General features: G+C 37.6%; 3 protein-coding genes across 14 annotated transcripts; 2 read left to right on the forward strand and 1 right to left on the reverse strand.

Annotated features, from left to right (window-relative positions):
* Positions 1 to 1964: 1964 nt before the first annotated feature.
* LOC108323314 (GDSL esterase/lipase 7) lies at positions 1965 to 7730 on the forward strand. The gene is made up of 3 exons (XM_052867766.1): positions 1965 to 2277; positions 2385 to 2506; positions 7311 to 7730. The coding sequence occupies exons 1-3, from the start codon at positions 2040 to 2042 to the stop codon at positions 7728 to 7730; spliced, it is 780 nt and encodes a 259-aa protein (XP_052723726.1). The 5' UTR covers positions 1965 to 2039.
* LOC108334656 (ATP-dependent (S)-NAD(P)H-hydrate dehydratase) lies at positions 3270 to 13083 on the forward strand. 12 transcript variants are annotated; one of them, XR_008245115.1, is made up of 8 exons: positions 3271 to 3849; positions 7311 to 9853; positions 10001 to 10239; positions 10711 to 10954; positions 11483 to 11544; positions 11865 to 11931; positions 12598 to 12792; positions 12869 to 13083. XR_008245115.1 is itself a non-coding variant. In XM_052867941.1 (6 exons), exons 2-6 carry the CDS (start codon positions 10950 to 10952, stop codon positions 12894 to 12896), a joined length of 357 nt encoding a protein of 118 aa, XP_052723901.1. In that variant the 5' UTR covers positions 9804 to 10239; positions 10711 to 10949; the 3' UTR covers positions 12897 to 13083. The 12 variants fall into 12 exon arrangements, 1 of the variants encoding a protein (XP_052723901.1); XR_008245124.1 differs by having other exon boundaries at positions 3270 to 3849; positions 7311 to 10239; XR_008245116.1 differs by lacking the exon at positions 10001 to 10239 and having other exon boundaries at positions 3274 to 3849.
* Positions 13027 to 16583, reverse strand: LOC128193690 (pentatricopeptide repeat-containing protein At4g11690-like). The gene is made up of 5 exons (XM_052867767.1): positions 16318 to 16583; positions 16132 to 16171; positions 14500 to 14780; positions 13128 to 14112; positions 13027 to 13041 (listed from the first exon to the last, which is right to left on the reverse strand). The coding sequence occupies exons 1-5, from the start codon at positions 16581 to 16583 to the stop codon at positions 13027 to 13029; spliced, it is 1587 nt and encodes a 528-aa protein (XP_052723727.1).
* Between the last annotated feature and the right edge of the window lie 4454 nt (positions 16584 to 21037).

Here is a 21037-nt window from a genome sequence, read left to right on the forward strand (position 1 = left end):
ATTTTACTTACATGAACCAGTCTGTTTTAAATTATAAATCTAAATTAAGTATAGTTTTTGATAAAAATTGATGAAGTTGTTGTAAATACGACATTTTCGATATTACAATCGAATTAATAAACTTAATTCTTTGAATATTCTAATATTGAGGGTCATAAACCATTTTGTTTAAAATAGTGTTGTCACTTTTTTTTCCTTTTTAAGTGCATTTAGAAATTTCTTTTGTTTTTTATTTATTTATTTTTTGATTTTTTGATATTTGAATCTTTTCCTTTTTATGTGGCCTTAGTATGTATATTTCATAAATTTATCATTTAATTACTTTTTCTTGTTTCATTTTTATCGGTCAACCAAAATGTTACTCTTAACTCCAATACTTTTGATATTAAAATAAATTATTCAGATACGCATTCTAATATTTTATTTGAATAAAATGAACATACTAAAAAGAAAAGACCAATGATAAAAACAGATAAAAAGAAAAAAAGTATGAAATAAAATATGAATGAAATGAATAAAAATAAATAATTTAATAAATATTAATGAAAACACGAGTATGTATATTTATTTTTTTATAATAATAAAAAGTAATAAAATTATTGTTCTTGTTATTATTATTATAATAATGAAATTAAACACAAATTATTTTTGTGAATTTATTGTATATAATTTTTATTATTTATTATCAAGATTGGTCCTGACTGAAATTTGGATGAATTTAACAATGTCAGACTTGGTCAAATTTCGACAAAGTAAGTCCTAGGTGAGTTTTGATTGAGTTATAGCTCTAAGCAAAATTTGTCTGAGTTTGTCCTAGTAGTAGTTTAGTTAAATTTTGTTTGAATTTGATAGTTTTGGTTAAGTTTGTCTCAGTCAAATCTTGGGTAAGTCGATCTCAATGAATTTTGATTGGATTAATCCAACCAAAATTAAAACAAGTCACTCTAACTAAAATTTAGTCATGTCATCCTTAATCGAAATTCAGTCAAATTCAACTTAGTTAACATAGAAAACATTAGTATTTAATGAGATTATTTTTTGGGTTAGTATAATCTTATAAATAGATTTATATGAGGAATTTTTTTAAAATTTTTATTAAGTTTCAAAAGTTTATTTCATAAAAGTTTTTTATAATATAACTTTTATAATTAGTTTAAAAATAATTTCAAAAATATTAATTAATAAATTTTGAATTTAAAAAAATATTAATATAATATCTATATAAAAATTAAATTTTGTATTAATGTAAAGAAAAAAAATATTTTAATTTAAAATACAAAAAGTTGAATTGTTATTAACATTGATGTTGATTGGATATTTAGATAATTTTTAAAATAAAAAATAAAATAAAATTTAAAAATAGCAAAATAACCAAAAACTATTCATTCATGCTATTAATTAATTAAAAAATGTTACAAAAAATATTTAATCAAACAAAATAAAAATTAATTAAAGAAAAACTAAAACCACATTAAAAAAATAAAAATAATATTTGATTTTTTATTTGATTTTATTTTCTCTATTTTTTATTTCTTTATATATAATTATATAATTAAACTTTATCTCTATAAATGATATATATAATTAAACTTATTTAATTATATATATATAATTAAATTAACTTTATCTCTATAAATGATATAAGACTTGTAACAAGTTTTGCACACACAACTATGGGAGCTGAAATAGAAAACATAATCTCATGATGTTTGGATAAACTTTGGATGTTTTCATATGAAAAGTAAACGATAACTTGAGAATTACGTCTAACAATGTGAATTCGTTTGAGAATACAAATCTAAACCTGTGAAAAAGAAATGATGGACACGAATATAAATATACATCTCAGTCATTATTAAATTATGTTGTCTGTATGTATGTTAAGACATGCATCAACCACTGTTTTCATTCACGTTTTATATGTACATTTTGCGTGGATCTCAAGTTCCAGAATTTGTGTTGAAAAGCACCAGAAATCAAGAACCTCTTGTTTATTTAAAGTCTACAATTTGGTAAGAGCTTTCTGGTTTTGTTGAGCAATGGAGCAAGTGATGATGATTTTTGTGTCTCTGGTTTTCTTTGACCTGGTCGTGTCAGCCATTTGTGGCAACACTCTTGCACCTGCATTGTACTTGTTTGGGGATTCTTCCATTGACAATGGAAACAACAATTTGCTGCCAACTTTAGCAAGAGCCAATTTCTTCCCTTATGGAATCGATTTCCCCCGAGGTTCCACCGGAAGGTTCACAAATGGAAAAACTATTGCCGATTTTATTGGTATATATTATTATTTTATCTATCTCTTTTTATTTTTATTTTTAATTAATTATTTCTTTTCATGATTAAAACATTTAAAAGAAATTATTTTGTTTGGATATGAACAGCTGAATATCTTGGATTGCCATATCCTCCTCCATACATTAGTATGGGAAGTTCAAGATCCTTAACTGGAATCAATTATGCATCTGCTTCTTGTGGAATTCTGCCAGAGACTGGAGCCAATTTTGTAAGTATATTACTTTTACACAAATTATTCAATATCTCTTTCTTAATTTCTGTATTTTTACACCTAATCTTTTTCTTTCTTCTTCATGCTATTTTCTCTTCTAATACTTTAGCCTTTTTGCAATAAATAAGGTGAATAAAAAAAGTCAGAAGAGAACAAAAAGTAAAATAATTTCCTAGAACTTTATTAGAAAGGCTTTAATTCTTCAATTTTTTCAAATATCCCACTAACACTTATCACATTATATTAATATTATATTTATATATTCCTTTGTCTCTTTCATTTCTTTCACTGTGTTAAATATAACATGGTGACAAATATATGTATGTATGTATTTTCAATTATATATTGTAGGATTGTTTGATTATTGTTTAATTATTCTTTTATTCTAGTAATTGTTCGCATGATCCAAATATTTATTAAAAGTAGACAATGGTTAAATCCATATTAATGTTTTAAGAAAGTGATAATATGTGTCACTAAGTCCTCTTTCTTTCTTTTTTTTTCATTTACGCTCTCTTTCTTCTCCATTTTTGTTTTTTCATATTTACTTCTTCTCTATCTAACAAGAAAAAGTCTTTTGTAGAATTTATTTCTTCTAGTTTGAAGAAAGAAAAACTGGAATGTCTTTCACAATTAAGTAAAATGAAAAATGTAGACGTAGAATAAGAAGAAAGAGGACTTAGTATATATCTGGATGTTAACGTTAACTTAACGAATTATTAATCTTTGCAATAAATATTGGAATTACATTATGTAAGGACCATGCTTTGTGTTAAAAATAAGAAGTAGGGGGAAGAGTTTCAAGTGGGCGTCTGCTGTAAGGACCAAGGGTGTTTTATTCTTTTTAAAAGGAAAAAGTGGTGGGGAAGGGGAGCACGTCCGTGAGTGGTAAGAAGTGAGGCGGCTGCACGTTTCTGGAAGTGGGAGACGGCTATCTAACAGCAGATGGTGCAGCTGGTGGATGGTGGGTCTTCCCACTTTGAAGTGCTCCAACCACCAAGAGGAATCATCATCATTTTCTTAATGGGCACAACACTAAGGGAAGGAAAGGGAGAAGCTGGGGAGTGCACGGGTTCTACTTCTTAAGGGGAAGAGTTGGTAGATTCAAGGGGTTGGGAGGATCCTTACGGATTGGAAGAGTTGCTGCAAAATAGTGAGAGGGTGAAAATCGGAGCTGTTGAAGGACAAGGAGGCCTCGGATTTGCAAGCCTTGAGAAGACTGATTCAAGAAGAGTGTTGGTGCTGCATCTTGAGGAGTTAGAAAGATTGCTGCATCCAGTGGTGAGGCAGAGAACGTTTGGAAGTACTACATTCAAGTTTGGCTAGGAGGTCTTCAAGAGGTAAGGGGAGTTGGATTTTCTGGATGTTGATAGTGGTTGCATGAGTAGGATGCTGGAAAATTGTGGTTGTATGTATGGTTGGATTGAAATTGATGTGTTGATTCATGTATGTAATCTTGTATGCTTTGGAATTGAAGGAAATTGGAATTTCATAGTTTTTTTGTCATTTGGAGAGGAAGTGAAGTAGTGATTTTGAGCATTTGGGGTCTAGAGTGTTATTGAGCCTTTGGAACAGTTTCACCCACTGTATTAGGACTTGTTAGATCCATCAAATTGATCAAAATAAGTGTAAAGTGGTAGAATTGGATTTTGAGTATCTAAGTGGTGAAAATTGGTGTTTTATGGCTGAATTTGAGTATGAATCCCTTAAGAATTGAATAAGGAACGTTTATAATCAATTAGGTAAGTCCAATCTAGTATAAAACATGGATTTGGGGTGTTAGAAGTTAATAAAAAAGGTTGATAATGGTAAAACCAGGTTCTGGTCTCAAATCTGCAGAATTCTGCATTCTGCAGAATTCTCGCCCGGGCGCCCCTGTCGCGCCCAGGCGCCCCAGTCTCTGGAAAAGTCGCGCCTGGCATATCGCGCCTGAGCGCGCGATGCTAGAGTGAGCGTTCGTCCAATTTGATCCAAATTGGACGTTCGTCCGTTTAGAGCCACATTGGACGTTCGTCCAAATGGCTCGATCAAACGTTCGTCCAAGACTTCAACTCTTTGAGCGTTCGTCAGCGTTCGTCCAGACTACGAGCGTTCGTCCATGACTTCAACTTGTGAACGTTCGTCCAAATGGCTCGACCAAGCGTTCGGCCTTAAATTCAGTGTTGAGCGTTCGGTCTTTGAGCGAGTGTGAGTGAGCGTTCGTCCTTAGTTCAATTCTTAGCGTTCGTCCTTGGTTTCATCTGTGAGTGTTCGTCCATTTGTCCAAACCGAGCGTTCGTCCAAAATGATCAGCATTGAGCGTTCGTCCAAACAGTGAGTGAGCGTTCGTCCGAATATATGAGCGTTCGTCCAAATAGTTGGCGTTCGTCCAATAGTGGAGCGTTCGTCCAAATTGTTGAGCGTTCGTCCAAAAGGTGGAGCGTTCGTCCAAATAGTGAAGCGTTCGTCCAAATAGTGAGCGTTCGTCCTTAACACATTGATTTGAGCGTTCGTCCTTAAATTGAGTGAGCGTTCGTCCAATAGTGTCCAGTGAATAGTACTCGTCAAAATAGTATTTTACAAATATGTTGAATTTTAAGTTCCTTTGCTTTTGGATTGAATTATGTACCAATGTTTGGAATATTATCTATGACATGAAATATGTGAATGTATGAAATATGTCGGATTTGTTGTGTTAATATGGAGGTATCTGATTATTCATAATTGTGGTTAATTTTCAAGGTAACAATATGATACATGGACGTAATTCCATGATCCTCAAGGAGAGGATACATGGTGGTGTTTTGGGGTTGTATAGAATGATTACATGGTAGCTCAGTTTTGGGGGTCATCCTGAAACTCCAATGGTCTTTCTTCTCATGTAGAGAGGATTGAACATGTGGTGAGGAGTAGCAGGAGGTCCTAGTCTTGGATGCTTCCATATGATCCAAGGTGAGTGATAACGGATTAACCTCGTGATTGTGGCCGGGCGGGAGTGCCCAAAGTTTCACCAGGCGGGAGTGCCAGAGCGGGAGTGCTCAAGTTCCATAAAGCCACCACGAGTGCAAGACCCGCCATAGCTCGGTAATCATTCTGGTCCGGACAAGTCGGGATATAAAGTAATAAGTCGGGGTTTAACGTAATAAGTCTTGTGATATTGATTTACCATGTATGATTGACTTTTGTATATCACTTTAAATTGTATAACATGCTTTTTATATCTAGCTCACCCTTGCATTGTTTGTGTTGTGTACTGTTTGAGTATGTTTCTTTGACGATGATCATCCATTTGGATGGGAGTAGATGTTGTCGCGGAGTTTCCCTTGGATCAAGAGCTAGAGGTTGCGGATATTGTGGGGTAGTCTTCTTAGAATTTATTGATTGAACACTTGTAGTGTTTAATCCTTTCAACTGTTCAAGTTTAAATTTTCAGTTTCTTTTATTTATGGATGACTGTAATTTCACATTTAATTACACGTCATACTCCGACTGTTCTCTATATTTGGATGTTAACGTCTTTATTATATAATATTGGTTATTATATAATCGGGATGTTACACATTAAGTTTAAAAAATGAAAAAAAAATATTAAAACAAAAAAGTAATTAAGCTAATTGTTTTCATAAAAGAATAGATACTATCACAGAAAATATCTATAGTTAATTATAAAAGTATATCGATAGAACAAAATGATTGATCAGTTAACAATAAATTCTATGGATAAATAGAGGAATTTGTTGGTAATTATTTATTCATAACTATCAATTGCAACAATTGAAATTTATTAGTAATTTTTGGTTGATAATTATTAACAATTTTTTTCTACCAGTAAAATTCGTTGGTCTCGTAATTATTGACAAAAATTTTATTGGTAATTGCTGACAAATTTTTTTCACCAGTGATTTTTTTTTTCTTCCTCCTCTTGTCGTTGTCATTGTCACTATTCATCACCATTGTCATTTCATATATTACCTTTAACTTATCATTTCTTTTTTTTCTTTTTTCTTTTTTATTATTGTCATTGTTATCATTATGATGGTCATCTTCTCTTTTTCCTCTTCTTTTTCCTCTTGTTCTTTTTCTTTCTTATCTTCATTTTTATCGTCTTTTCTTTTTCTTTATTTTTCTCATCCATCTCCATTCAATTATATCAAATATTTTTTCAAATTCATTCAAAAAAATTAGTATTTATTTTATCTGACAAATTTACTAAAATAGTTACAAATGGAATTTAAAAATTATAATTTCCAAGAGATTTATAAAGATTTTCACAAATTCAATTATTACCGAATTTTATCATGACATTATCAAACTTAAAGTGAAAACTTTAATATTCATTTTTCTAAAACAATATATGTCGATAATAAAAAAAGTTAATTACCAATAAATTTTACTAACAAAAAAACTATCAAAGAAAATATTTGTTGGTAATTGAAATCCTAAAATAAAATTTATTAATGTTTTTTACCTGTATTTTTCTATCAATGAAATATATTAGTATTCCTGATAAATTCTTTTTTTAGTCAAATTTTGTCAGTAATATAATTTTCTTTTTGTAGTGTTTATTTATTTCATTTTATTTAGATTCTTTTTCTTTAGGTCATGTTAGAATTTCAGTTAATAGAACTATAGACAAAAAATTTTGTTAAAAAATTTAATTCAAATTTAAAATTCTAGTCGAAATAATATTAACTAATTTTGCTATGTATGACATAAATTTTTGAGAGAATATATAATTACTTCATATTCTTTTAACACTTGATATTATGCTAATTAATTATTAATTTGGTTTGGTTGCTTAACACTAATCTAAATTTTGCAGGGAAGATGTCTGAATTTGAGGGATCAAGTGAATTTATTTGAAAACACAGTTGAGAAGGATTTAGCAGAAATGATAAATAACTCAACTGAATTATGTGAACATTTATCAAAATCTATATATGTATTCATCATAGGAACCAATGACTACCTCAGTAAGTACCTTGGAACAGACAAAACTTACCAATCTATATCCTTCGCTGATCTCCTCATTGCAACATTATCTGACCAATTTAAGGTACACTATTCATCTACTATTAATTTTACGGAAAATGATAACAACATTTCGACACAGCGTACGTGTCAGCATGTGAGCAGTCCACGTTTTGATGGGAAAAAGCTGCTGAAATCTGAGAAAACCTGCTTCAATTGTGACGTGGCGAGGACGGGCACGGGCAGAGTAGAAGTTGCGTTTCAAATTTGAGATTCATTTTCCAACTTCGTAGAGAGAGAAGCGCGAACGTTGAGAGGGAGACTGTGACCTAGAGAGAGTTGGAGAAAGGGAGTTCGAGAGAGAGAGGTCCGACGGAGTGTCGCCGGACAACGTCGAAGGCCGTGTCGGAGCTAGTCAACCCCTCCAGCCGGTTCCGATTCACGGCCGCCGCAGCTCCGACGTTGGCCAACGAAGCGAAGACGGCATCGTCTTCTGTCCGATCCGGCCCAGCGAACTAGGGGCACGTTCAAGGTCTCGCTTCGTCCCTGTGCCGGAGTGCCGCCGGAGCATCGCCGGAGAATCGCCGGAGTGTGGACTGTTCGGTGGACAAAAAAGAGGGGTTTTCCGGGTTGGAGAAAGATGTCTCAGTCTCATGAAAAAACTCTAATACTAATCCAAAAAATGGTGAAAGTGCCCCCACCAAAAGCACTTTTGTTGTTCAATTCCTCAACCTATGAGGGCCTTCATCACACTCCTCACTCTATCTCTTTCATCTTAAACCATCTCCTATCCCATGATGACATGCTACCCCAAGCTCAATCTCTTATCTTGCGTCTAATCTCTGGTCGAATCCCCTTCTACACATTCTCTCCCTCCTCCTTAATACCTCAACTAACACAAGCCCATTTCACCTCTTCTTCAACTTATGCTCCTCTCTGTGAAACAATTGTCAATGCTTATGTTCATTCTCACTCCCCTGATCAGGCCCTCACTTTTCTACACCAGATGATTCACAAGGGTCATCTTCCTACATCAAACACCTTCAACAATCTTCTGTGCTTGCTCATTAGGTCAAACTGTTTCGATAAAGCTTGGTGGGTTTTTAACCAATTCAAGATTAAAGTTGTTATGGATGTCTACACATTTGGGATTATGATCAAGGGTTGTTGTGAGGTTGGTGACTTAATGAAAGGGTTTCGGCTTGTGACCATGTTGGAGGAGTTTGGTTTGTCTCCTAATGTTGTTATATACACTACGTTGATTGACGGGTGCTGCAAGAATGGAGATGTCATGCTGGCGAAGAAGTTGTTTTGCAAGATGGATAGGTTGGGTGTAGTTGCTAATCAACATACTTATAGTGTCTTAATGAACGGGTTTTTCAAACAAGGACTTCAAAGGGAAGGGTTTCAAATGTATGAGAATATGAAGCAAAGTGGAATAGTGCCAAATGTTTATTCCTATAGCTGTGTGATTGGAGAATATTGTAATGGTGGGATGGTGGATAAAGCTTTTAAGGTGTTTGGTGAAATGCGTGAGAAAGGTGTTATGTGTGGGGTTATGACATATAACATTTTAATAGGTGGGCTGTGTCGAGGGAAGAAGTTCGGTGAAGCAATAAAGTTAGTTCATCGATTGAGCAAAGTTGGCCTCAGTCCTAACATTGTTACATACAATATACTGATCAACGGTTTTTGTGGTGTTAGAAAAATAGACACTGCTGCTAGATTATTCAGTCAATTGAAGTCAAATGGACTTTCACCAACTTTAGTAACCTATAATACTCTGATTGCAGGGTATTGTAAGGTTGAGAATTTAACAGGAGCTCTTAGCTTGGTCAAGGAAATGGAAGAGAGATGTTTTGCTCCTTCCAAAGTGACATATACCATTCTGATTGATGCTTTTGCAAGACTAAATCATATGGAAAAAGCACGCAAAATGCATGCTTTAATGGAGAAGTCTGGTTTGGTTCCAGACGTACACACATACAGTGTCTTAATACATGGGTTATGTAAAACTGGTAACATGAAAGAAGCCTCAAAACTATTCAAATCATTGGGGGAGCTGCATTTCGAACCAAACAATGTTATATATAACACGATGATTCATGGTTACTGCAAAGAAGGAAGCTCTTACAGGGCTTTTAGGCTACTCAATGAAATGGTTCACAATGGAATGGTCCCTAATGTGGCCAGTTTTTGCTCAACCATAGGGCTTCTTTGCAATGATGGAAAGTGGAAGGAAGCAGAGTTTCTCTTAGAAAAGATGATAAATTCAGGACTAAAGCCAACGGTTTCTTTATACAATATGGTTTACAAAGAAAAGATCAACGTTTAGAATGCCGAACATGGTTTAGATCGTCAGGGCCTGTCCCCGAAGGCCACTACTTTAACTGGGTTAGTAATGACATAGTGCTGTGTACTCTTTTATAGCAGGCTAAAATTTCTACATCCCGCAAATGTATTCATTCATCTTGGAATGCATCTTTTACATTTAAAAGAAGTTCATTTCAAAATAACTGAAAATACTCAAAAAATTGATAGAGCTCTGGAAAAAACACCCTTTATAGCATGTCAACCATATGTTCTACACCACAATTGGCCTAGGAACTCCCCAAAACAACACGGATCTAGCCATTGATCTTGGAGGAGAGAACCTCTGGCACGACTGCAGCACAAATGCTATAATTCTTCCTCCAACCGTAAAGTTGTTTGTGAGTCAAAGAAATGCCCCAAAAACGCTTCATCCATTGCCACTGGCTGCATTGACACTTATAAACCAGGTTGTGCAATCAACGATTTTGTTATGACAATGAGCAACTCATAGTGAAATGTTGTATTCTTTACTGTTTTTAGTGTTTGGATTTGTTTTTAGATTTCTCTTAGCATTTCAAATTTGCTTAGATAGTTGTTTTTCCTTTTTAGTTTACTAATGATATTTTGTTGATTCCTAGTTGATTATAGTTTTTATGTGCGTTTTTATATTACCTGCTGCTTTAGTTATCCTTGATTTTAGTTTTCTCGTTTTTAAAAGTTGTAGAGCTATTTTTAGGATCCATTTTCTATTTTAAGAGTAGTTTAAAGTCCTCATTCTATTTTAGCAATATAGTTTAAGTAGTAGTAGAGCTTACGTTACTTTCAGTTTAGTCTTGTTATTTGTAGCTTTAATTCTAGACAATATGTAGAATATTTTGTTAATAAACTTTGATGTGCAAGTTCATGGTAGTGATTTGGTGCTGTTTTGAGTTGTGCAGTGCACTTGAGAGAGCAATTGGCTTCAATATGAGCTGGATGAGATGATTGGCAAAATTGGAGAAAGTGCAGCTGCTGTGAAGGCTTGCAAGCCTGCTGCCACGCTGGATAACTGAAGTCAAAGCTGTCTATTTGTATTGTGCTTAGCTGTCAAGCTTACCTGGACAAGCGGTCAAAGAACTCTAAGAGGCAAATTTAAGAAGCTGGCTGACTTGTTACCTGGAAAAACTGAAGCAGAAGCATGCGGTGAGGACTGATTGCACGGGAAGCTAACTTGTTCTTGACACTAAGCTGACCTGCTATAGACAGTATCTTGGTAGTTGATTAGTTACTTAGGTAGTTAGCTATATAAGGACTGTAATAGAGGTATTAGAAACGTGACACTACATATTTAGACACTCTTGCATTCTTTATTTGTCAATGCTGTCAGACAATTGCTCTTTGTGTTATGATGTTTATGAAACATGTATCCAGACAACGAGTGAGTTGTAAAATTCTGTGCATCCACACATGTACTTGGACTAACAGAGTAGTAAAAAAGCATCTGTTAGTTTTCACTCGAGTCTGTGTAATATGTAAAAGCAGTATATAATCCTTCTGATTGATTTTGCTAAAAGAAAATTAATATCTTTTAACAATGAAGGGAGTTAGATAATAGCGTAATGCTTAAATAGTTTGCTTTGATCCCCAATGTGTAGTTATTTCTCACTATTATCTATGTTGTGATTCAATGCTCCACTTTATTTACAATTATGGAGTGTTGTTAATGAACAGGATTGTCGGTGTTACTATCCTAAGGAAACGAAATTCTGATCTTGTAAGTGATGGTGACACAGGTAGTTCTTTCACCAATATAAGTCTTATTTTGTTCTTTATTTTGGAGGAGGGGATCAAAGATTTTGCTTGAATAACAATATTCTGCAATGGCAACAAAGAAGTCTTTCATTTTAAATTAGTCTGTTTCGGTGCACGTGTTGGGTGTCTCCTATGGCTATATTAATTTAGCAGGTTTTGGAACTCAAAAATTTTCTATCCATGATTAGTCATGGTACAAACGACTCCGGTGGATAAATTGTATCCGCATAAAGAATATTAATAGAGATTTGCAAATGCTAAGAAGTCGTTTGTGATTGTGGTATTATTTTCACTTATGCAGTCAAATCAGTGAGCATATATGGTTCTCCTAGACGTTGCGGTGGCCAAGGTGATATCCTTTCTGGAAGGTAAGTCCTCTGTTTTTGTTTCAAAATTCTCGTGTGCTATATTATGTTTGGGTGGTTCTTCTCTGTGAGATGGAAATTTCTTTATTTTCCGTAGTTGATTTTTCTAGTGCCAAATTTGCTGATGAACTTTCAAGTAGAATATTGATTTCCTGTTTAAATGAATAAATCATATCCTCATCTTTTTGGCTGGAACACAACTATATCTAATACTTAAAAGTACTTCTGGAAGGAGATTATTTCGATAATGCTGTTTAGACATTCTTCATTAGTTCTTCTGAGAATTGAAGTAAAGTGACTCAATTACTGATTGGCAGGAAGTATTTACTTATATGCTGTTGGCTATTGATGGGAAGAAAATGGAATGACATTACTATCCTCATTACTTGAGTTTTTCAAAATTAAGATAAAATAAAATAAAACATGGTAGAATCCATTCCATCCGACGCTTCTGACCTCCCAAATGTTTTTGGGGATTATGGAACCCACTTACACTTTATTTAATATGATTTAAAATCTTTACTCCAGTCCTCGTTGGATATCGAGTGATATCTTTAACCCATTTCTTGACATCGTACTCCATTGCAGACGTTTTTTTAGCTCCATTGATATCATTAATTGTGCAGTTGGAACATGAAGTTTTTTTTATGCTTATCTTAAGTAGTGCAGTGTGGCTGTCTTCTTATCATGGGCACGTCAACATATCTTGGCTGCTGATTCAAACTCGAATCTCAGTTGTAAAAATCCAACAGTTGTGGGATGCATTGCTGGGTCTGCTATATTGAGGAAGGCTGCATCACTTGCTTTTCTAAAGAAGAAAAGATCCACAGTCACTGGTGACATCATTGAATGCTTGGGACAAAGGTAGTGTATTATAGGACGAAATTGTTTGTGGGATTGTGACCAAATATTTTTTAAGCTTTTGCATTCTTTGTTGCAGTTTGGAAGACATTTCTCCTGCCAGTTAATTCACTCTAGATGCTCACCGTTGGCAACCAAGTTTACTTATCCTGCAATAATATTTTCTTTCTTTGTTGAGTTTTCTTCTTTCTTGTCTTTATTTCTCCCATTTTGGTCTGCTTTTTTTATTTTGAATATTTAAAACATGTCTGCCTGTTTTGCAATGATAGCCAAAGTGTTTTGACTTTCATGTTACCAGTTTTACATAACCCATGTATTAAGACACTGTATGTGTGTACGTCTGGAACCAAACCAGACTTCTCCATTAAAGCATGCATTTTGCGTGCTTTTTCCATATGATTTAGTCTTGCAAAAGCATCAATCAGAATGGTATATCTCACTTTGGAAGGAGCAAAACATCTCTCTTCCATTTCCTTGACCAAGCTAAGAGCTCCTGTTAAATTCTCAACCTTACAATACCCTGCAATCAGAGTATTATAGGTTACTAAAGTTGGTGAAAGTCCATTTGACTTCAATTGACTGAATAATCTAGCAGCAGTGTCTATTTTTCTAACACCACAAAAACCGTTGATCAGTATATTGTATGTAACAATGTTAGGACTGAGGCCAACTTTGCTCAATCGATGAACTAACTTTATTGCTTCACCGAACTTCTTCCCTCGACACAGCCCACCTATTAAAATGTTATATGTCATAACCCCACACATAACACCTTTCTCACGCATTTCACCAAACACCTTAAAAGCTTTATCCACCATCCCACCATTACAATATTCTCCAATCACACAGCTATAGGAATAAACATTTGGCACTATTCCACTTTGCTTCATATTCTCATACATTTGAAACCCTTCCCTTTGAAGTCCTTGTTTGAAAAACCCGTTCATTAAGACACTATAAGTATGTTGATTAGCAACTACACCCAACCTATCCATCTTGCAAAACAACTTCTTCGCCAGCATGACATCTCCATTCTTGCAGCACCCGTCAATCAACGTAGTGTATATAACAACATTAGGAGACAAACCAAACTCCTCCAACATGGTCACAAGCCGAAACCCTTTCATTAAGTCACCAACCTCACAACAACCCTTGATCATAATCCCAAATGTGTAGACATCCATAACAACTTTAATCTTGAATTGGTTAAAAACCCACCAAGCTTTATCGAAACAGTTTGACCTAATGAGCAAGCACAGAAGATTGTTGAAGGTGTTTGATGTAGGAAGATGACCCTTGTATCTGGTGTAGAAAAGTGAGGGCCTGATCAGGGGAGTGAGAATGAACATAAGCATTGACAATTGTTTCACAGAGAGGAGCATAAGTTGAAGAAGAGGTGAAATGGGCTTGTGTTAGTTGAGGTATTAAGGAGGAGGGAGAGAATGTGTAGAAGGGGATTCGACCAGAGATTAGACGCAAGATAAGAGATTGAGCTTGGGGTAGCATGTCATCATGGGATAGGAGATGGTTTAAGATGAAAGAGATAGAGTGAGGAGTGTGATGAAGGCCCTCATAGGTTGAGGAATTGAACAACAAAAGTGCTTTTGGTGGGGGCACTTTCACCATTTTTTGGATTAGTATTAGAGTTTTTTCATGAGACTGAGACATCTTTCTCCAACCCGGAAAACCCCTCTTTTTTGTCCACCGAACAGTCCACACTCCGGCGATTCTCCGGCGATGCTCCGGCGGCACTCCGGCACAGGGACGAAGCGAGACCTTGAACGTGCCCCTAGTTCGCTGGGCCGGATCGGACAGAAGACGATGCCGTCTTCGCTTCGTTGGCCAACGTCGGAGCTGCGGCGGCCGTGAATCGGAACCGGCTGGAGGGGTTGACTAGCTCCGACACGGCCTTCAACGTTGTCCGGCGACACTCCGTCGGACCTCTCTCTCTCGAACTCCCTTTCTCCAACTCTCTCTAGGTCACAGTCTCCCTCTCAACGTTCGGGCTTTTGCACCATACTAGGCAAAAATGAGGAATTTATTACGGATCTAGGCAAAAATTGACCAAAAGTCAAGTCGTGGGGGGTAATAACGACTTCAAAAGAAGAAGTCGTGCCCCCCTGCACGACTTCACACTGTTTATAGCAACAGTGTTGAAGTCGTGCACCCCAAAAACGACTTCTGGGTCTTGTAATCGATTACCATTTTTTGGTAATCGATTACACAATGTTGAAATCCTGACCCTGCAAGACTGGAAATGTGAAGGCAGAAAACGTACTGGTAATCGATTACACCATTTTGGTAATCGATTACCAGGTGGGTTATGTTGGAAGAAGCACTCTTGCGTGAAACTTTCTGGAAAAATCGCGCCGGGCGGACGATCTGTATGTGGACGAGCGTTCACTGAAAATGGACGAGCGTCCACTTCTCCTACCGAGCGTCCACGCATCTCGACGAGCGTCCTCTTAGCTAGATGGACGAACGTCCTCTTAGCTTTCGGGACGAGCGTTCTCTCTGCCTGGCTGGACGAGCGTCCTCTTCTGCCTGGACGAGCGTCGCTTCTGCCTGGACGAGCGTCCGCTTCTGCCTGGACGAGCGTCCGCTTCTGCCTGGACGAGCGTCCGCTTCTGCCTTGCACCAAAACAACCTGGTAATCGATTACACATGTTTTGTAATCGATTACCAGTGCTTTTGGTGGCATACAAATTTGAAGTCGTGCAGGGTGGTCATGATTTCAACACTCTGTAATCGATTACCATTACATTGTAATCGATTACAAAGTCTTGAAGTCGTTTTTGGGGTGCACGACTTCAACACTGTTGCTATGAACAGTGTGAAGTCGTGCAGCGGGCACGACTTCTTCATTTGAAGTCGTTTGGGCCCCCACGACTTCCCCATTTACGTAAATTTGTTTGACTTTGCCTATTTTGGTAATATAAGAGGCAAATTTGCCCATTCTCGTGCAAAAGCCCAACGTTCGCGCTTCTCTCTCTACGAAGTTGGAAAATGAATCTCAAATTTGAAACGCAACTTCTACTCTGCCCGTGCCCGTCCTCGCCACGTCACAATTGAAGCAGGTTTTCTCAGATTTCAGCAGCTTTTTCCCATCAAAACGTGGACCGCTCACATGCTGACACGTACGCTGTGTCGAAATGTTGTCAAATTAGGTTGTTCGAATATCATTTTCCTTTTAATATTTAAAAATTTAATATTTAAAAAATGGAAAATGATACTCGAACAACCAAATTTAACAACATTTGGACACAACACACGTGTCAGCGTTTGAGCGGCCCACGTTTTAGTTGGAAAAAGCTGCTGCAATCTGAGAATTTCTGATGAAACCTGCTTCAACGCTGACGTGGCGAGGACGGGCACGGGCAGTCTGGGGTGTGCGTTTCAAAAATTAAAATGAAAATGAAATATGACTTGGAAAGGGAGTGGTCAGGGGTTTTTGTTTGGCGTTTGAAATTTGAATTTCATTTTTGAACAATTTTAGAGAGAAGTGAAGGTTGAGAGAGAGAGTCTAACCTAGAGAGAGCCCGAGAGAGTTGGAGAAAGGGAGTTCGAGAGAGAGAGGTCCGACGGATTGCTTGCCGGAGTGTCGCCGGACAACGTTGAAGGCCGTCGGAGGTCCTCAACTCCTCCAGCCGGTTCCGATTCACGGTCGCCGCAGCTCCGACGTTGGCGAACGAACCGAAGACGGCGTCGTCTTCCCTCCGGCCCAGCGAACTAGGTGCGCATTCTGAGTCTCGCTTCGTCCCACCTGCTTCCCTCCCTGTGCCGGACCTTTGCATTCACCGCCGGAGTGCTGCCGAAGTGGCGACTGTACGGTGGACGAAAAAGAGGGGTTTTCCGGGTTGTCAGTCCCACCCACACCGTAGGCAATCGTCTCTGTTCCAACCGCCACACCTCGTGTTCACTCAAGGTTAGTTTTTTTTTTTTTATTTCAGTGGAATGAATGTTGAATACGTGCATGATGTTGTTTGTGGATGATTTTGGTTATGTATGATATGTTGTTTGTAAGCTGTAAAAATATGACTTGTTCGATGACGGTGGAATGTTGTTTATGTATGATGGAGGTGGTTTGTTAATAGTATTTATTGGATGAATTAAATGTGTGGTGATTGATACTATGGACATGACACATGGGTTATCACATGGAATCATTAAAAGTGTAGAACTGTAGCACACTAATTCACATTTTATTCCAATTGTTGGAGAAACAAAAGTGCATTATTACATTCAAACTGTAGCAGACTGACTGGAAAGAAACACACGCAGCTGCCACGGTTGACATTGGACAATTGGGCTTTGGCAATTTAAGGAAGAAGCTACTAATTCACTTGAGCTGGGAGGGTGCACTCGGTCCAAACAGCTGATGCTTGTCCAGCTTAGTAAAGCCACGGTCCAACACAAGATCACACATCCCGCACGAAGGCAATGAGGCCCACGGAAGAAGGGAATGTAGCACTCCAGCCGAAGAGAAAACAGAAGAAAGCAAGAAGTGGTGTACACGTGATGTAGAGCTGGACACGGTGCATTCCATTCTGGAACAAGAAGCACACTACACGTTGGAGGCAGTAGAGCATACAATAAGCGTGGGAGATATTATTTTCTTTGGTTCAACTGGAAGACGCATGGCCTGCACACTGACGCCCCAAGAGAATAACAAACACATCCAGCATGGTCCGGAGGAAGAAAATAGAAAAGAAAGAGGCTGCACTCATTCACGCTCGGGACTGATAACTGCCACCTCCAGAAATGCAGAAAGAATAGTTGCACGCTTGCTGCCACTTTGGTTCAGGAATTCTCTGAAAAGAGGAGTGGAGAAATTATTTTTGTAAGAGAGGTGGAGAACAAGAGAAGGTGGACGGCCAGGAGCAGGGAGATTCTCCAACAACAACTCTAGGTTCTCATCTTTTTTCCAGGGGCTCTGGAAGAAAGGGGGACGACATTCAGCATGCAGATGGGGACGGGAGAACTCTCTCATATTGTTTTTGTTTCTTGGAGAACGTTGCCTTGAGAGAGGAGAACTGCACCCAGCCCACACCTCAGTACACATCCAGCTGCCATATACTTCTCAGACGGACTCTCTCACCTTTGGCTCTTGGTCTTTGGAACGTTGCTTTTGGAGATAGAAGGACTGCATCCAGCTGCCAACTTGGAGGCGCACGTTCACGAGCCACCGCGTACGTACACATCCAGCTGCAAATGGTTTCGCTTGGAACGTCTTTGGAGAGCTTGGAATGAGAGGTTGAAGCAGCACTGCATCCAGCTTGGAACGTTCTCTAATATTAATTTTATATTTTCAGGTATAGAAAGTTGAAGCAGCACTGTATCAAATCAAATTTTTAAACAATTTAAGATAGGATATTTTAAATCTATTTAAACTGATAATTGTCAACACCCAATTTCGTCCGAATTGACTAATAGATTTGTTTTATTCATGAGTGTAAAATAAAAAAAAAAAACAAAAATAAAATTAAAACATAACAATAAAAAAAAGAGCGTTCGTCCTCCACCGTTCGTCCTTGACCTTATTCGACCGTTCGTCCATCCATTCCTTTACGACGTTCGGCAATTCTCAGCTTCAACCGTTCGGTCATAGTGTTTTAGTGAACGTTCGGTCTTGGTGAATTCTCATTTGAACGCTCGGCCTCCATGATGTTTCTCTTCAGCGTTCGGTTTTGAGCGTTCGGCCAAGTATGGTTTTGAGCGTTCTTTGACCAGATAACGAACGCCCATCGAACAGCAAGCGAGGACGCTCGTCCAGCGCGCATCGCGGAGGGGACGCTCGTCCAGCGCGCAGAGGAGGCTCGTCCAGCAAGTGGTTGCTTGTCCAGCAAGTGGACGCTCGTCCAGAGAGCGGAGATCAACGCTCGCACAGACGCTTGTCGCCCAGAGGGGACGCTCATCCAGCGCGCAGCGGACGCTCGTCAAGCGCGCAGAGGAGGCTCGTCCAGCAAGTGGACGCTCGTCCAGAGAGCGGAGATCGCTCGCCCAGCTAGCGGAGAACGCTGGCCGAGCTGGCCGAGGACGCTCGTCCAGACGCTTGTCGCCCAGAGGGGATGGTCGTCCAGCGCGCAGAGAGGAGGCTCGTCCAGCGCGCAGAGGACGCTCGTCCTATCAACCATTTACAGCAGATATGTGGTGTGCTACGACTGTCTCATTTTTTGTGATTGGAATTGTTATATGGATTCTTGAACACCGAGTCAATAGTGACTTTCGTGGTCCTCCTAAGAAGCAAATTGTAATTATGTTAATGTACGCTTTTGTAGCGTCATATGATAACCTTTTACGGCCAGTTTATTGAATTTGGTGCAGCAATAGGTGCCCCAATGTTCATCTTTTGTTTAAGATTCTAAATCCATTTAACGAGTTATTGATGATTTGAATTAATGCAGTATAGACTAGGAAGTATTGCGGTTCAGTCATAGATGACACATGAAAAAAAGGGGCGGTTTTTTTTGGATTGTTTTGCAAGGAAAATTAAATTAATTAAAAGTTGAAAGTTAAAAACAATTGACAAAAGACCGAACGGTCCAAAGCACAGAACGAAAGGTTGAAGTATAAATTGCACAGAAGTAAAAACCGAGCTGTAATAACATTGAGACCGAGCGGTCTCCGATAATTGATTTGAGCGAACGCTAAATACCGAGCGTCCTAACTGCACGGTTCTTATAACAAGGCCGACCGGTTAAGGCAGTAAATCAGAAATGAGCACAATAAAGCCGAACGGTAAAAGCAGCTTAAACAGTTAATGAACAGGACGAACGATATTAGGTGACCGAACGGTATGAAGATAACAGGCAATGGAAAATGATATTGAAAACTAAACCAAACACAAAAACGAACGTTAATGACCGAACGGTACAAGAATATTCATTCATCACTTCCCACCACTAAAACACCAGGACCAGCCTAAGACAAGATCAAAAGTGCTTAAAACTCACTTATTTTGACAATGGTCACCCATGTTAACCTGACTGACTACCTCTGTTGGACTTTCTGTACAAAATCCAATTTTCTCTCGGGTAATCGTTTACAGTGTCCTTGTAATCGATTACAGTGTAAAAGAAGGTGTAAACTTGATTTCTAAGGCATAATTTGAAAGGTCTTTGAGTATAGATTCCAACAAAAAAAGAATCAACTCATTTGGTGTTCGGTGGAGAAAGTTATGACCAAAAGAACAAGCAAAGGTCAGAGTTGGCAAAAATATATGAAACGCTAACTTGAAACAATAAACTGTACCAACTCAGATGTCCAAAAATTACAAATTAGTAGTCATTGGAAAGAGTTTTGAGTCTAGTTTCTAATAAAAAAAGAATCACATCATTTGGAGGTCGGTGGGAAAAGTTATCAGTAAAATAGCCAGCAAAGGTCAAAGTTGACAGCATGTTATCTCACCCAAGTTGCTCATCTCATAAACATTGTTTTTTCCCTCCATCATGGGGTGCCAAAACATCACTTCCCACCACTGAAACACCAGGACCAGCCTAAGAAAAGTTCAAAAGTGCTTAAAACTCACTTTTTTTGACAATGGTCACCCATGTTAACCTGACTGACTACCTCTGTTGGACTTTCTGTACAAAATCCAATTTTTTCTCGGGTAATCGTTTACAGTGTCCTTGTAATCGATTACAGTGTCAAAGAAGGTGTAAACTTGATTTATAAGGCATAATTTGAAAGGTATTTGAGTATAGATTCCAACAAAACAAGAATCAACTCATTTGGAGTTCGGTGGAGAAAGTTATGAGCAAAAGAACAAGCAAAGGTCAGAGTTGGCAAAAATATATGAAACGCTAACTTGAAAGAATAAACTGTACCAACTCAGATGTCCAAAAATTACAAATTAGTAGTAATTGGAAAGATTTTTGAGTCTAGTTTTTAATAAAAAAAGAATCACATCATTTGGAGGTCGGTGTGAAACGTTATCAGTAAAATAGCCAACAAAGGTCAAAGTTGACAGCATGTTATCTCACCCAAGTTGCTCATCTCATAAACATTGTTTCTTTCCTCCATCATGGGGTGCCAAAACATCACTTTCCTCCATCATTGGGACATAATCACATCACTAACCTCCCTCTCCCACCATTGGAACACATGGAATAGCCTAAGACCAGTGCAAAAGTGCCTAAAAGTCACTTCTTTTTCCAATGGTGACCCCTGTTGACCTGACTGAGTACCTGTGTTGGACTTTCTGTACAAATTACAATTTTCTCTCGGATAATCGTTTACAGGGTTGGTG

This window comes from Vigna angularis, chromosome 8 (assembly GCF_016808095.1).
Source record: "Vigna angularis cultivar LongXiaoDou No.4 chromosome 8, ASM1680809v1, whole genome shotgun sequence".
NCBI classification, from domain to species: Eukaryota; Viridiplantae; Streptophyta; class Magnoliopsida; order Fabales; family Fabaceae; genus Vigna; species Vigna angularis.